Here is a 16,308-nt window from a genome sequence, read left to right on the forward strand (position 1 = left end):
TGGGGTCATCATCTCTGCACAGAAATAGATAAGAGGGATTGGAGAGTTGTTCATTTAAGCACTCTGACTAGTGAACTAATTGCATTTTTATGGAGGAAATTATGTACTATGAATATATTTGGGTTTGGGGAATTGTGAATACTTTGGTAATGTCAAGGATCTAATGAAATTTAAGTGTCTTCCCTCATCCTAGAATTGTAAACTAGGTTACTGTCTTGTAATTTATGACCCTAGACCGTAGCATAGTACCCTGGACAGAGTCAGACCTCAAACAAAGTTTGTTAAATGAGTGGATGGATGAATGACTGAGGAGGTGAATGGCTGTCTGTCTGTTTGGCCAGACAAGTAAGGCCTGCATGGTAAGGCCCCTCTGAATGTGGAGACAGAGACCATCCAAGGGAATCCTCAAGGCTGGACCTAGGTTTTGTGGGAAATTTGTATCCTTTGAGATTCTTACAGAGAAAGAGCTCATGAAATGTTCGCTGTCTTCAACTATCTGAGCCTTGGTTTTCCCATTTGTGAAATGTGGATCATCAAGCTCCTCCCCAGGTCAAGTGGGTTAAGTGAGCTTCACACAAGGTGGGACTTTCTGGAGAAAGCCGAATGTAGAGTCCCTTCATTCTCCCAACTTCACTGTTCTTGGAGGCTCCCAGTTGAGGCAGAGGGAGACAGGCCACCTCTTCAGGAGCTTTTTTTTTTTAATGCTGTAAAGCACTGCACCAGTGTCAGCCACCATGAATGGTGGCAATACCATTATTTCAAGGTCAAGGGTGAGGGCAGTGGGAGAGGCAGGAGCAAAGTCAGTCTGTGCAGGGCAGCCTAACCAGCACAGAGCGCAGGAGACATGCCTGGGAGGCCACAACAGGGGCTGGCAGCCAGAGGGCTGGGTTGGATTCCTAGTCCTGGCTCATCACCCATCGTCCTGGCCACCATGAGAACTATCTCTAGGAACCCTGGGAAGCTCGGTCATGGAATCTCCTCCTAACCACATGAAAGCGGTCCCTGAAGAAGCCCATCTGATGGCTGGTACAGTCGTGAGATCTCTCACAGATGACACTGTCAATTAAAGGTCTCCCCTCTGCACCCCCGCAATCCACCCCTCCCCTTCCCACTCGCTGGGGAAGGGCAATTGAGTCTGTGACAAACCTCCCAGCCAAGATCTTTCTAGGGGTAATTTGGCCAGGCTAAATACCCCAGGTTGATTAGATAAGACTCAAATTACATGAGCAAGGCTTGCAAGCCCATCACTTTGGGGGTTTTCAAGTTATTTACGTGGCATCTCTGATTTTGCTGGGAGAAAATGATTTCTTGCTCCCAGGCAAAATAAACCCACAAATTAGGGCAGTGGCTCCTTCTCGAGCCCTATATAGGGGGAGACCAAGATCTTAGGCTTGTGAGTTGCATCTCAGCTAAGACTTAGCTTCTTATTCCAGCTCTCTGGATTTTCTAGCATGAGCCGCCAATTCACCTACAAGTCGGGAGCTGCTGCTAAGGGGGGCTTCAGTGGCTGCTCCGCTGTGCTCTCAGGGGGCAGCTCACCTTCCTACCGGGCAGGGGTCAAAGGGCTCAGTGGGGGCTTTGGGAGCCGGAGCCTCTACAGCCTGGGGGGCTCCCGGAGCATCTCCTACAATGTGACCAGTGGCAGCGGGCGAACAGGGGGCTATGGATTTGGCCGGGGCCGGGCCAGCGGTTTTGCTGGCAGCATGTTTGGCAGTGTGGCCCTGGGGCCCGCATGTCCGTCTGTTTGCCCTCCAGGGGGCATCTCTCAGGTCACCGTCAACAAGAGCCTCCTGGCTCCCCTCAATGTGGAGCTGGACCCTGAGATACAGAAAGTGCGTGCCCAGGAGCGGGAGCAGATCAAGACTCTGAACAACAAGTTCGCCTCCTTCATCGACAAGGTGGGACTTTCTGGAGAAAGCCGAATGTAGAGCCCCTTTGTTCTTCCACCTTCACTGTCTTTGGGGGCTCCCAGTCTGAGGCAGAGGAAGACAAGCCACTTTCCCAGGATGCAGACACCACCGAGGACTGGGCAGGGAGGAACTGGATGAATCCTGGACATCAGTGTTGAGAGGTCAGGGTGGCCAGAGGGGCAGGAGGAGTTAGAGAGCTTAGTCTGGGAAGGTCTCCTGGAGGCAGGGACAGTGGCACGCTTTGAGAAGTAGGAGCGTGATGGCACGTGAAATTTAGAAGCCAGACAATGGAGAGGTCCATGGCAGCCTAGGATGTCTAGAATGCCATAGGGCCTCTTAGGGGACCCAGACCAGCTCAGACACTGGTCAGAAGATAGACTCAGAGCCTGTAATACATCCAAACGGACATGTGGGCCCCACGGCGAGGCACCTGGGAATTAGTAGTGCACTGGAGTAGAGGTTCCCAAAAATGGTCCCTGAACTGGCAGCATCAGCTTCACCTGGGGACTGATTAGAAATGCACATTCTCAGGCTCCACTTCGTGCCTGCTGAACCACAAACTCTTGGTGTGGGGCCTTGGGATGTGCAGCTCTAACAAGCCCCCAGGGTGATGCTGATGCACACTAAAGTTTGAGAGCCACCGATGAACAAAGAGGTAGGAGCATCTTGGGAAGCAGACTTCTTGAGCTTTGGGGAGTAGGGGAAGCTTCCCAAAGATGACAGCGGGGTAGGGTGGTCAAACCTGAGTAGGAGTTTGCCAGACGAAGGTGGGGAAAGGCAACATAGGAGAGGGAGCAGTCACATGCAGCATGAAGGACTTATCTGGAGAGCAGGACACCTTGGGTTGTGTGAATGTTAGGTGAATGGCAGCAGAGGGGCTGGGCCCATTATGAAGAGCATAAGAAGGAATTTGGACTTGACTCTGTAGGTGATATGGAACCACCAGAGGGTTTTCTGCAAGGAAATGATATAATGTTTATAAACTGCCACTTGAGAATGCTGGGGAAATGCTCTGAGATCATAGATTTGGACATGAAAGCAACATAGGAGGTGCTGAGACCCCAGGTCAGTTGAACACCAACCTCTGGCTGGGCTGGGAAAGGCCATGACCTATAAGACAGAGAGTAGGCAGAGCACAGGCCAGGCTACTGGGTCTGAGCTGAGCCACGCAGGAGCATGAAGGCCAATACAGGTCAGTTTACATATTTAAGGTCAGCACTGGCCAAGGCTGACCACTGACATTGGTCCAAGCAGGTTTGGACAGATACAGAGGAGCCATATCTTGATAAGAGGGAAATGAAGATGTTGAAGCCCCTCCTGATGGTGTCGGGTTCTCGCAGAAAGAGAACTCCTCAGTCAGACAAAGGGCCTGGGTGGGGAGGGGCATGAGTCTTACCCTTTAAGCTAATGCAGCATAAGAGAACACAGCTACCATCCAGAAAAGGAAACACACAGCCTCTCCCCATGACTGAGTGTCTGTTGATCTGGGTTCCAGGTGCGGTTCCTGGAGCAGCAGAACCAGGTGCTGGAGACCAAGTGGGAGCTGCTGCAGCAGCTGGACCTGAACAACTGCAAGAACAACCTAGAGCCCGTGTACGAGGGCTACATTAGCAACCTGCGGAAGCAGCTGGAAACGCTGTCTGGGGACAGGGTGAGGCTGGACTCGGAGCTGAGGAACATGCGGGATGTGGTGGAGGACTACAAGAAGAGGTGAGCAAGGATCCTGCACCCAGATTGACCACCTCCTGGGCTGGGTTTTCCCAGCAGACACTGGGACATTTGCCTCTGGTCTCAGGAGCACTGAGCTCAGGTGGGAGTGAGCCAGCTTGAGCTCTTCTGCCCGGGCAAGATGACAGCTGAGCAAGTTGGACAGGGGACAGCCAGCCTCTTGGAAAGCGGCAGGACTGTCCTCACAGAGACTACCTCCAGGCATGTTCTCTCTTTTCCTCACTCGACAGAGTTCATATGTGCCTGCCCCACAGCCTCTTGGTTCCTGAGTTGCCTCTAAGTTCCAAGGAAATTCCTCTGCATGTCAGGGAGCTTGGATTTCTGTTGGGCTTCCTTTCTCATTTTCCTCAGATCATGCTTCTTCTTCCTACCCCAGGGGACAGTGCTGGCTGCCTTGGAACTCATGCTTGAGGATGAGGTGGAGTTATTGGTAGGGGTGTCGGACACAAGAATCATGGCTGAAAGACAGTGTCATGTTCCTGTGATTTGGACACTGAATGGGAGGAGGAAGAACCTACTCATTCTCCAGACAGCAGAGGAAATTCAGACCCCAAAGCATCTGGTCACCTGGTGCAGGAGGGGATTGCTTCAAACCCTGCCCACAATTCTGACCAAATAGTCTTAGTGAGTTGGACAGATTTGCAAAGATGTAGAATATTACCTATTAAAAGATACACAACATGAGCACCTCCTTTCTCTTTTCATAATGAGAACACACACACACACACACACACACACACACACACACACACACCCTGCTCACTGTGATGCTTTTCCTGCAGGTATGAGGAGGAAATAAACAAGCGCACAACTGCTGAGAATGAATTTGTGGTGCTTAAGAAGGTGAGGAGGGGGTGCATATCCCTCGGTTACCCAAGTAGTGGAGTGTGGAGGGTGGGTGAGATGACATCAGGGAGGATACTGAAGTCTGTGCTCCCTACAAGGGCCTGGAGCCAAGGCAGATGGAGGTATTTGTTGCTTGGGACATGTTGGGACACCTTGGTGTTTATCTAGAACAGCTTCGTGTTTTGTGTAAATGGGCAGGAGCCTAGACATGGATAGTCAATCCCCAGGTCATACCCACTTTGGCTTTGGGAATAGGATATGCTTTGAGAGGAGCTATAGGTTTGCCTCCCAACTCTGCCTGCCTCTGGCAAATTGCAGTCTGAATGACAGACTGTGCATGTGTGTGTGTGGGGGGGGGTGGGGGGCGGGGTAGGGCTCTCTCCTGTACCTTCTCTTTGAGAAGTAGAGGCAGTAAAACAATTCCATTTTAGGATGGGGCAGAAGGAGTTCCAGAGTCACTGAGAACTTGTTTAGGGTCTCACAATGAGTCCTGGGTGGAAGTCAGGTTCTTGCTCCCTTGGTCTTGACTCCATTCTCTGAGGCAGCTTGTCACCGAGTCAGTGCTGGGGTGCCCGTTCCCAGGAGAACGCTGTCTGGACTTGAAGAAAAGTGATGTCAGGGGGTCCCTGGATTCCCTTAGGATGTGGATGCGGCTTACATGAGCAAGGTGGAACTGCAGGCCAAGGTGGATTCCCTGGATGGAGAGATCAAGTTCTTCAAGTGTCTGTATGAAGGGGTAAGGCTCCCCCATCCCACCCCCAACTCTGTCTTCTAGAAGGACAGATGTAAATGAGCAGTTATTTACTCATCAGTAACTTTAAGAGCCCAAGTCTCTAGTATTGGATGCTGGGAACTTGGTAGATCCAAGGCAAGAGTGAAATATACCATCGCACTTCCAAATGATGTGTGCCATCAGCCCCAGGCTACCTCCAGTGGCCTGCTCTCACATTCTCCAGGAAGTCAGGGTGACAGAGATAAAACAGGCAAAAATGAGAATGTGCTCTGCTGAAGATCACATGCCATCACTCTCTTACTTCTCAAAGCGTGCCACTGTCCCTGCCTCCACTGATCTTCCTGTCACTTGGGGCATTTCCTCAGGTCTTGGTCAGAAATCCTTAGGGATGGAGGTGGGGAGGCCTCAAAACTTTTCTACTGACTCTATGACAATCTGGCTTCAAGCCTCAGCCTGTTGGCCAAGCATCTGTGGGCTGTGGTGTCCTTAGTGTCTCTTGTGTGGTGTCCAGCTTGTTTCCTCCCCACCTTTTCTACTTCTAACCAGTTCAGGTGACAGACATGTGGGCTGTTTTCTACTTGGGCTGCTTCAAACCCACTCAGCAGTTTCTAGGTGTGGTGTTGGAACCTCTGGGCTGGTGAGGTCCATTTTTATACGTTTTGGAGAATGCAGCTGCATCTGTTTTTGGAGGGTTTGGGGGCTCCCCTGCTGGGATAGGGCCATCACCTTGGCACTTTCCTCTGCTCACAAAAGACATTTCATGCCTCCTTGTTTCCCATGCAGGAGATTGCTCAGATCCAATCCCACATCAGTGACACATCTGTCATCCTATCCATGGACAACAACCGGAACCTGGACCTAGACAGCATCATCAATGAGGTCCGCACCCAGTATGAGGAGATCGCCCTGAAGAGCAAGGCTGAGGCTGAGGCCCTGTACCAGACCAAGGTGAGGCTGCACACCTTCCAGAGTCAAGGGTTCTAAGACCTCTGGTCCAGTCCCATGACCCACCATGGCCCACATACTAGTTGGGATCAAGACACTCTCCCTGACACTGGTGAAAGCCCAAAGGGAGGGGAAGATGAAGCTCTGCCCTTAGGGTCTACTTAGAACATGACAGCCATGGGAGAACACACACAGCTGAGTGCAAACAAATGTGGCACAGAGTCATGAATGCAGAGGAGACAGAGGTTAGGGAACTAGGATCAGATGGGGCAAGTCAGGAACAATTTCTGCACGCAGAGTTTTGAACTGCGTCTGGGAAGGAAGAAAACATGGGCAGTTAGCATCTCAAATCCCTTGTTAATTATAATAAATTAGGGGGTCTCTTTAGTGTGATCTGAGATTAGGTAACTCCTACCTTTTCATTCAAGTCCAAGTCCAAGAATAAAGGGGCTGCTTGAGTCCCTTAGATCTTAACTCCTCTAATGGGTTGTGGGTGGGAAGATAATTCTTTAGATAATGTGGTTTCTCAGATCTAAATGGCAATTTCCTAATTGTTCCTTGCTATTTATCAGGCTCCTTCTCAAGGGAAATCAGCACTCTCTTTATCTTGTTTATCCCTCCCCCCACCCACTCCTTGCTACCCTGGGAACAGAAAGATTTGGCCTGCAGGGGTGGGAGGAAGGGAGTCTTTCAAAGACTGGTAGACACCACAGTCCAGGGCTTCTTGATAAAGGTTCCAACTCAGGTCCCTAGGCCCCAAATCCCTCTACTTTTCTGCTGCAAGCTAGGGTCAGGGATGGCTGTGTGGTTTAATCACTCAGGAGACTGCATGGGCCAGAACTGGGGGAGTCAGTGCCTCTCTCCCAGCTAGAGTGTGGGAGGTTGTGCTCACATAGCCTTGCAGAGAAGCAAGAGAAGGCCACCTGTTCTGCCATAGTGTTTTTTTTGTCCAAAGATTATCCCCAAAAATAAAACACAGGATCATAGAGAGAAGACCCTTGCCTTCCAGAGTCTCAGAAGAGGAATCCTGAATCTAGGGCCATGCTGGGGCCAGATATGAGAGAACTGGCAAAGCCAAGCACCCAGGGACAGAAACAAGCAATGCATAGACACTAGAGGTCTGAATGTCATATGTTTTTGTGTTTCCCTTCAGCCAAATTATGGGGTAGAAATGGAATACCCTCTGTTGACTATCCAATCGATGACATAAAATCCAGGAATAATCCCCAAAGAGTAGATGATCCAAAATTCATGACTAGTGTTAGATACAGTCATTTTATCGCCACCACTCATATACAAAATGTTCCTCCATGCCCAGCAAGATTACCAGTAGCTTGGGGCCCAGCTGAACTGTGAAGGGAAGGAAGCCACAGGAAATATAGATGGGCAGCTCTTCAGCTCCCTCTTTGGTTCATTTACTCATTCATTCTTCCATCCATCAGACCTCTTTGAACACTAGCTAGGCTCTGTGCTAGGTACTAGGAATTCAGAAATAAATAACAATAATAAAAAGGTGCCTGCCCTCTAGTCATTCTGAGTCTGATGATAAAGATTTAGAAACTTGTGATCACAGTACAGTCCATAAGAACTATGGACTGGTGTGGCAGGGGCTATGGTGCACCCAACCAGGGATCAGGGAAGGCATCTGCAGGAAGTGATTCTGTGCTGAGTTGGAGCCAGCTAGGGAACAAGAGAGAACGGATAGGAAAGGGTTTTCCAGGTGGAGGGAGAAGTTCATGCAAAGACTTAGAGACTTGAGAGTATGTGGCATATTGAGGAAACAGAAGTATTTGGCACATGTGGAAAGCTAGGTAGGTGATGGGCAGAGGCTGTAAGAAATGAGTATGGAGAAGCTGGTGGATGCCAGATCTCAAAGCACCTTGATGCCATACTAGGAGTTTGAATATGACCTTGACTTTGAAGGGCTATAGGCAGAAGAGTACCATAATTGGAGTTGTGTGTTATAAAATTTCAGTGTGGAGAGAATGAGACTTCCAACAGTCCTTATGGCCAAATCTAACCATCAGTGAGAGCAACTGTGCTTAAGGAAAATAAATAAATCCAATTATTGAGTGGGAGGCTGATAGGCCTGGTGAAATTGGAGACCCCTACCCATCCCTGAGTCAAAATCCCTGCTTTGGCCCATCTCCCCCTAGTTCCAGGAGCTTCAGCTGGCGGCTGGTCGGCATGGGGATGACCTCAAACACACCAAGAACGAGATCTCAGAGCTGACCCGGCTTATCCAAAGGCTGCGCTCGGAGATCGAGAGTGTGAAGAAGCAGGTGAAGGGGACTTAGGGGCTCCTGGCTTACTCCCAAGGGAGGGGTGAACTGCCCATCACATACACTCCCCCTTGCTTCCTCTCCTTTTCTTGGTTCTCCATCTCAGGACGCCACTCTTCAAATAGAACCCCTGTTCTCAACCCCCACACTTAGCTCCCAAATGAAGTCTGGGAACAACTGGAAGCATCTTTTCAGAAAGCCAAGTGTCTGAGGATATCACCTCTCACAGCCCCAGATTGACAAGCCCCAACACCATGGGGGTGCAGCCTTTGCTCTAGGATGTGGGCAAGGACAGAGGAGGGTTCAACTACTGTGAACAGATCAGGGGGAGGCGTGAAGTGAGGCTCAGGGTGCCTTAAAACTCAGGGGGATGCTACTTCCTGCCCCTCAGTGTTCCAACCTGGAGACAGCCATAGCTGATGCCGAGCAGCGGGGTGACTGTGCCCTGAAGGATGCCCGGGTCAAGCTGGATGAGCTGGAGGCTGCCCTGCACCAGGCCAAGGAGGAGCTGGCCCGCATGCTGAGGGAGTACCAGGAGCTGATGAGCACAAAGCTGGCCTTGGACATAGAGATCGCCACCTACCGCAAGCTGCTGGAGGGCGAGGAGTGCAGGTGGGTGATGGGAGGGATCTTAGAATGTTAGAGGGGGAAGAATTTTTGAAATCCTCTGACTCAGTTTCCCAGAGTGTGGGGTCAGGCTGATGGAGTGGCTGGAGATGCTTTTCAGGTTACCCACATAGCCTTAAATAGCACAGGATCCGATGAGACAGAGATTTCCTTTATAGTTCTTCTCGTTCTAGTCTTCGGACTGGAGAAAATCTCTGGATGGTGCTATTACATCTCTGCCACTGCCCTGCCACTTGTAAATACCCCTATTAATAAAGAGAATAGACCCAGGGTCAGTCTCTGGGCAGACAACACACCTAGCCACAAATTTTTTAAAATTGTTTAATTTTTATTATTTTGATTTTATTGCTACTGCTTTGTTCTTGTTTGGTCAGGTAGTAGGTACTGGTTGTCTATTTATCCTGGTGATATAACACTTCCTTTTAAGAGAAATGCATTTTTGTATAAAAAGCAGTCAGTGAAAATACTAGCTATATAACAGTATGAGTTGTACATGGTCATAACAACACTTGGGAGGGTGGTACCTGAAGCACTGACATTTAAAAAACCCTGTTCTACCTCAGCACCATTTTACACAAAAGACTCAGAGAAGACAGGTTACTGGTCCTAAAAATCATACAGTTAGTCTACCAGTGGCAAATCCTGATGCTATTTCCACATGTACTTATCTAGGCCGTAGCCTCTCAGTAATGAAAAAGTGGATTAAGGAGAAATTTGGCAGGAGGGTTCCTGGAGCTAGTGTTGCTACTGGGGGCTCCAACGCTGCAAGTTCATAGTCTCTGAAGTGGGGAGAGTAGACTGAGGATGGAGAGGGAGGTGCTTAGAGATACGCAGGTGCAATGTGTGCCTGGACATGAGCTAGTCTGGCCGAGGCTTTCAGGCTGTGGTGAGGGTAGCACGGATTCCATGTGAGGGAGTCTCCTGTGCTTTTCTCCCCATGCAGGATGTCTGGAGAATACACCAACTCTGTGAGCATCTGTGAGTATTTCATGACTATGGGGGAATGTTTTTAGTCCATTAACAAGCACAAACTAAGTGGGTGCCTGTGACCGGGACCCCCATGGAACAGCCCGAGCTCCACTGTCATAATCACCTCCCAGCGGAGACCTGCTGTTTCTGTTCCCATCACTTCCTGACCTTTCACATTGGTCCCTGACCCCTCCCCCGCACCCCGAAATCTCTCCCATGCTGGGATGAAACTCTCAGCATTTGCACATGATGGAAGCCTGGAAGCCTGGAAGCCGGGGGCAGGAAGAATCACACCTACTCACTGAGAGTGGAGATCAGGCATAGACACACTGTGCACACCAGCTCTAATGCTGGCCCTACAGGCTTCAGCTCCATCTCCTTCTAAGACAGGCCAGCAAAACTCCCCTATATGAACCAATCAGGATATTCTTTGAAAAAAATAAGACTGGATTCTAAAGTTAGATGCAAGACTTGCTTGGGCATCATCTGTCCTTCAGGGGAAGTCCTTGAAGAGAAGGAGAAGTTTCACGATTTGGGGGTTCTATGGGATCTGCTTCTCCTGGTGCTTGAGCTGCTCAGGAATTGAGTGTGTGTCACTCAACTCAAGTCCACAGTTGATGTGAAGTATTTGCTTAAAGTGGAGACTGGGAATGTTAGTTGGGACTGGGACGTTGGAGGGGACTCAGGGCCACTCCTGCCCTGGGACACACACTTATCACTTGTCCCTCCATCCTCCTCAGCAGTCATCAGCAGCTCCACGGCCGGGACCGCGGGCACAGGAGCCGGCTTTGGGTTCAGCGGGACGAGCACCTATGGCTACCGACCCAGCTCTGTTGGCTACAGCATGCTGTCTGGAGGCTGTGTCACTGGCAGTGGGAACTGCAGCCCTCGAGGGGAGGCCAAAACCAGGCTGGGGAGTGCAAGTGAATTCAAGGATCCCTCTGGGAAGACCTCAGCTCTGAGTTCACCTACTAAGAAAACTACAAGATAAAGAGAAAGACAGTTGTCTGCCTCTCCCTGGTTTCCTCTGGACTCCCTTCTCCAGGAAACTCCTCTGTCACATTTTCTTTTGGTTTTCTTTGCCACTGACATCTCCTCTCTTCCATTTCTCTGCCTTAGTCTTTCTTAATGTAGAATTGGGATTCTAGAATCTAGCCCATCCTCTGCCTCTGTACCAAGAGACCTCTTAACTGGGCCTCTCCTTCCTGAATCCTTCTCTTTGCAGTAGAAGGATTTTTTCTCAAAGGTAACCCCCATCCTCATACTGCCCCTTCCATGCCCTGGTTTAGGGAGTTATTTGGCCATGTGCTCCATGGGTACATATGATTGAAGGTCCACTGAGAGACCTGTCTCCTGTGAGCAACTCCAGCTCAGGGGAAACATCTGGTTATACATTGTACCTTGCATGGTCCCTGCAGATTTTATAGCTGGGAGTACCCCTGCAGGCTTCTCCCATCAAGGAAGGCATTTGTGCTGTTAATATGTGAGCTCTTGTCCTTGTTCAGACCTCGCCTCCATGTTTCCCGTGTCTCACCAATAAACTTATAAAACTCATGCAGGAACAGGATGCTTCTCTCTCCTAAGGGAATCCTCATCTCAGGCCTCATGGAGGTCAATGACCTGGAGTCTGGAGCACCTGAGGTCCAGTGTGTTCCAAAGAGTCCCAAAGTATCTTTAGATCCGAGTGAGAGAGATCCTTGCACAACTGCCAGATCCCACCATCACCTCTACTGAATTTTGTGATGCTCAGGATTCATCTGTGTTCCCCATCACCCCAGCAGATGCACCTTCTAAGTCATGCTTTCCTCAGACCAACGCTCCAGTGAATGGGTAATCTTTAAGACCATTTAGATTGTCAGCAAGGATAGGGAGCCAATACTTGTGGCAAGATTTCAAACTGGTCAAGAGGTAGCAGAAGGCCAGTTCCAGAAACCTGGGCTCCAGTTATAACTGTCATTCCAGAAAAGGCCAAAGGTAGATTTTCTTTAATGTAATAACCAATGTTCTCTTGGTCCTTGTTGCCGTTTCACTGGGTTGAGTATGGATGTGAATGTATAAGTGTCTGAGTTGTGTTTAAACATAAGGCCATCTCTGTTATACACACCACTCAGCTTCCAAAACATTCTGTGCTCAGTAGACTTCTCATGGGTCCCAGGCCATGCTGCTGCTGCTGCCAGGATGCAACATGAACAAAAGGCAAGTGAGAGGCTGGCCCACATTCAGGCTGTGCTCACAGAGGCATCTGAACAGGATCACGGTGGGTCCAGAGAGAGTCCTAAACTTCAAGTCAACAGCTTTGAATTCAGATTCAGATTCTACAAGTAACTGGGGATCATGAGCACAGCTTGCAATCAGTTGGAGCCTCATTTCTTTAGCTATAAAAATGGCGGAATAGTACCCCCAGATCATTGTAAGGCTAAAGTAAGACGATATGAGGATGTCTTGTGCAATGCCTGGTACAAAGTTCATGATTAATAAAGGTTAGTGGAAACAGAATCTTGTCCTCAATCTTTTTGGTTCAAAGACTTGACTTCAGAAAAGGGAATCTTGGAACACTATTGGTGGGATTGTATATTGGTGCAATTAAAAATTAAAAACAGAGTTGCCATATGATCCAGCAATTCCACTTCTGGGTATTTATCCGAAGAAAACAAAAACACTAATTCGAAAAGATATATGCACACTTATGCTCATTGCAGCTGTACTAGTAATAGCCAAGACATGAAAACAACCTAGATGTCCATCAATGGTGAATGAATAAAGAAGATATGGTTGCCCTAACCAGTTTGGCTCAGTGGATAGAGCGTTGGCCTGAGGACTCAAAGGTCCCAGGTTCGATTCCTGTCAAGGGCATGTACCTTGGTTGCGTGCACATCCCCAGTGCGGAGTGTGCAGGAGGCAGCTGATCGGTGTTTCTCTCTCATTGATGTTTCTAACTCTCTATCCTTCTCCCTTCCTCTCTGTAAAAAATCAATAAAATATATTTTAAAAAAATAAAAATAAATAAAAAAGAAGATATGGGGCGTGTGCATGTGCACACACACACACAATGGAATATTATTCAGCAATAAAAAAGAATGAAATCTTGCCATTTGCAATAATATGGATGGACCTAGAGGGTATTATGCTGAATGAAATAAGTCAGAGAAAGACAAATACCATTATGACCTCACTTACATGTGAAACCTAACAAAATAAAACAATGAATAAACAAGACAGAAACAGACTCATAAAGAACAAGCTGATGGTTGCCAAAGGGAAGGGGTGGGGGTGTGTGTGTGGGTATTAAAGAAAAAAACACATGAGGGGAAGAAAGAACATGAATCAGCCACAAGCTGCATTGTAGATGTGCTACAGGTAAAAAAACAACAAAAAGCAAAATTTAACTTCATTAGCTCACTGAAAGAGATGTTTAGCTGCTAGCAAAGCAATTCATAAAATTCAAACTTTAAAGAGAACATATTATAAACTGGAGGCCCGGTGCACAAAATTCGTGCATAGGTAGGGTCCCTAGGCCTGGCCTATGATCAGGGCCAATTGGGGCCTTCCTTTCCCTGACTGCCGGCTGCTGGCCAGGGCTTTCCTTCATTCTGCACTGCCCCCTGGTGGTCAGTGCATGTCATAGTGAGCGGTCGAACACTCGGTCAGTCGAATTCCCGAGGAGACAATTTGCATATTAAGCTTTTATTATATAGGATAATATGCCAGTTGACTTATTGCACAAAGGAGAACTGGTTGGCAGAATAACTAGTTTCAGGGAATACACTCTTGGAGCCAATGAAGAAATTGTGGTCAACTCAATGAATGTTACTGTCATCTATCATGTACATGGCATGAGTTAATGCTGGGGAAACAGTGATATATAAACTTGGTCCATGCCCTTAATGGAGACATAACTATAAGAAATGTAACTTCCACAGTGAGATATTGGCAACAAAAGAAGATACTGAAGCAGAGGAGAGTGGGGCTCTTCAGGGAGGTCCTGGACAGAGGAGGTCCATGTGCAGCGTTTTCAGAGGATAAAGTTTATTGCCTAGACCAGTGGTCAGCAAACTGCGGCTTGGCAAACCATGGCTCACGAGCCACATGCAGCTCTTTGGCCCCTTCAGTGTGGCTCTTCCACAAAATACCAACTTCTGCGCATGGGCCATGAAGTTTCAATCGCACTGTATGTGCACGCCCGCACATGGTATTTTGTGGAAGAGCCACACTCAAGGGGCCAAAGAGACACATGTGGCTCGCGAGCCACGGTTTGCTGACCACGGGCCTAGACTAAAGGAGGGAGTGGGCATTGTAGCCAAAAGCACTAGCATAGTGACAATAGGTCAGATTGCCGGGGTGTAAGGTGGAAGGTGAGGAGGGTTAGCAGGTGGAGAGGGAGGGTAGCACCTGGAGCTGGCTCCCCAGGAAGCAGCCACATAAGAGAGGCCCTTTCAAGTCTGCTGAGGAGCTGGGATTTTGTGTTGTAGAGCTTGTGGGAGAAGCTAACATCTTGGGTATCAGATGGATCCAGGTTTCAGTCCTCCTCTGCCACTTATGAACTGTAATTTAGGCAAGATATTTCTGCTTCACAAACCTCAGTTTTCCCATCTATAAAAAGGGGTTAATAATAGTAGTTCGTCATAAAGTTGTCATGAGAATTAAATTTAATGAAAGAATATATGAAAATTATTTAATTCAGTGAATGGCACATAGTATACTATTAACCCACTAGAGGCCCGATGCACAAAGATTCGTGCAAGAATAGGCCTTCCTTCCCCTGGCTGCCAGCACCACCTTCTCTCCGGCCTGGAGCCACCTTTCCACATTTGCTCTGGTCCGGAGCTGCCTTCTGCCTTCGTGCACTGCCCAGAGGCCCGGAGTGACTGGGCAGGGCTGAATGCCTGCGTCATCGCCATGGTGATGATGCAAGCATCCCAGCCCAACTGCCGCCATCTTTGTCATGAAGTGATGGTCAATTTGCATATTCCATCTTTATTAGATAGGATTGTTATTATCATCACTCTTCGTATTACTAGGATAGAGTATTCTTTCAACAGCTAAGTGAGAAGGGAAGTAGAGAAGATCTAATAGTGATCAGAAGATTATGCGATGGACATGAATTAAGGATAAAGAGCATTGGCTACTAAGAGATACTTCTACCCTCCAGCTTCTATGCTTCGATTCAGATGATTAACATTGACTGCCTCAATGACAAACCCTGAAATCTCATGGCTTAACTTGATATTTCTCACTCATAGTCCAAGGCAGGTTGGGGCAGCTCTCCTACATGGTTCTCCCAGTGGGTGTCTCAGGAACCTGGCTCTTCTCTCTTGTAGTCCCACTACATGGCCCACATGGCCTGCAAAGCTACAGCAACAGGGGAAAGAACAGAGGAGGCACATGGGCTAACTGCCTCACCCTAGAAGTTTCCTATATTTAAACACACAACATCTAAAAATATGAAGATCTAAGTATAATAAATATACTGTGGCTCTAGCTGGTTTGGCTCAGTGGATAGAGCGTCAGCCTGTGGACTGAAAGCTCCCAGGTTCTATTCTGGTCAAGGACACATTCCTGGGTTGTGGGCTCGATCCCCAGTAGCGGGTGTGCAGGAGGCAGTCGATCAATGATTCTCTCTCATCATTGATGTTTTTATCTCCCTCTCCCTTTCTCTCTGAAATCAATAAAGAAATATATTTTTAAAAATAAACTGTGTAGTCTGATCAATACCACTCACATTTAACTGGACCAAATCCCCCACTGAACTTCAAAGGAGGCTGGGAAACAAGGAGGAGAACAAGGACACTTGGTGAGCACCAACAGTTTTGGGCACAACCTTTTCTTGGGTAGATACCAACATCGGTTACCAGCCTGAGAATTCTTTCTCTTTGAGCAGAGCTGGGACGATGCTGGCACATGCTCTCAAGTCCAGGCAAACACCTTCCCTTTGGTTTTGATAGGGTATCCCTGGGCATATTGCCATAAACCAGATCAGACTGCACAGTATATTTATTACACTTAGATCTTCATGTTTTTAGATGTTGTAAGTATGTTTAAATATAGGAAACTTAAGTTGATTTAATGGTGAAATGGAGATAACTTGCTCAGTGTTTCTTAAAGTATATATTCCTCTCTTTCTGATACTAAAACAGCCTTCCTTTCTTTTCTTCTCTAGTTTTTTTAAAAACATAATTGATTTATAAATATACAGTGTTATATACTCATATTAGAGAGTGCAAAACTATTAAAGGTAGAAAAAAATAACCCTTATTCACACTCCCGCTTC

The 16,308-nt window shown here is 48.1% G+C and overlaps 1 protein-coding gene across 1 annotated transcript; it reads left to right on the top strand.

Annotated features, from left to right (window-relative positions):
* The first annotated feature begins 1,451 nt into the window (after positions 1–1,451).
* On the top strand, positions 1,452–11,031 carry LOC139005510 (keratin, type II cytoskeletal 73). Its single transcript, XM_070407745.1, has 9 exons — positions 1,452–1,898; positions 3,406–3,620; positions 4,421–4,481; positions 5,125–5,220; positions 6,001–6,165; positions 8,319–8,444; positions 8,836–9,056; positions 10,015–10,049; positions 10,781–11,031. Exons 1-9 carry the CDS (start codon positions 1,452–1,454, stop codon positions 11,029–11,031), a joined length of 1,617 nt encoding a protein of 538 aa, XP_070263846.1.
* Positions 11,032–16,308: the final 5,277 nt, after the last annotated feature.

Source organism: Myotis yumanensis, unplaced genomic scaffold (genome assembly GCF_028538775.1).
Source record: "Myotis yumanensis isolate MYYU_CA2020_CCGP unplaced genomic scaffold, mMyoYum1.0.hap1 SCAF_3, whole genome shotgun sequence".
NCBI lineage: Eukaryota > Metazoa > Chordata > Mammalia > Chiroptera > Vespertilionidae > Myotis > Myotis yumanensis.

What these genes read in the sequence shown, in the direction of transcription:
- LOC139005510 (XM_070407745.1), top strand. Translation starts at nt 1,452, where the DNA reads ATGAGCCGCCAATTCACCTACAAGTCGGGAGCTGCTGCTAAGGGGGGC. An exon ending in AATTTGTGGTGCTTAAGAAG is followed by an intron (nt 4,482 to 5,124) that starts GTGAGGAGGGGG and finishes GGATTCCCTTAG; the next exon opens with GATGTGGATGCGGCTTACAT. An exon ending in AGGCCCTGTACCAGACCAAG is followed by an intron (nt 6,166 to 8,318) that starts GTGAGGCTGCAC and finishes ATCTCCCCCTAG; the next exon opens with TTCCAGGAGCTTCAGCTGGC.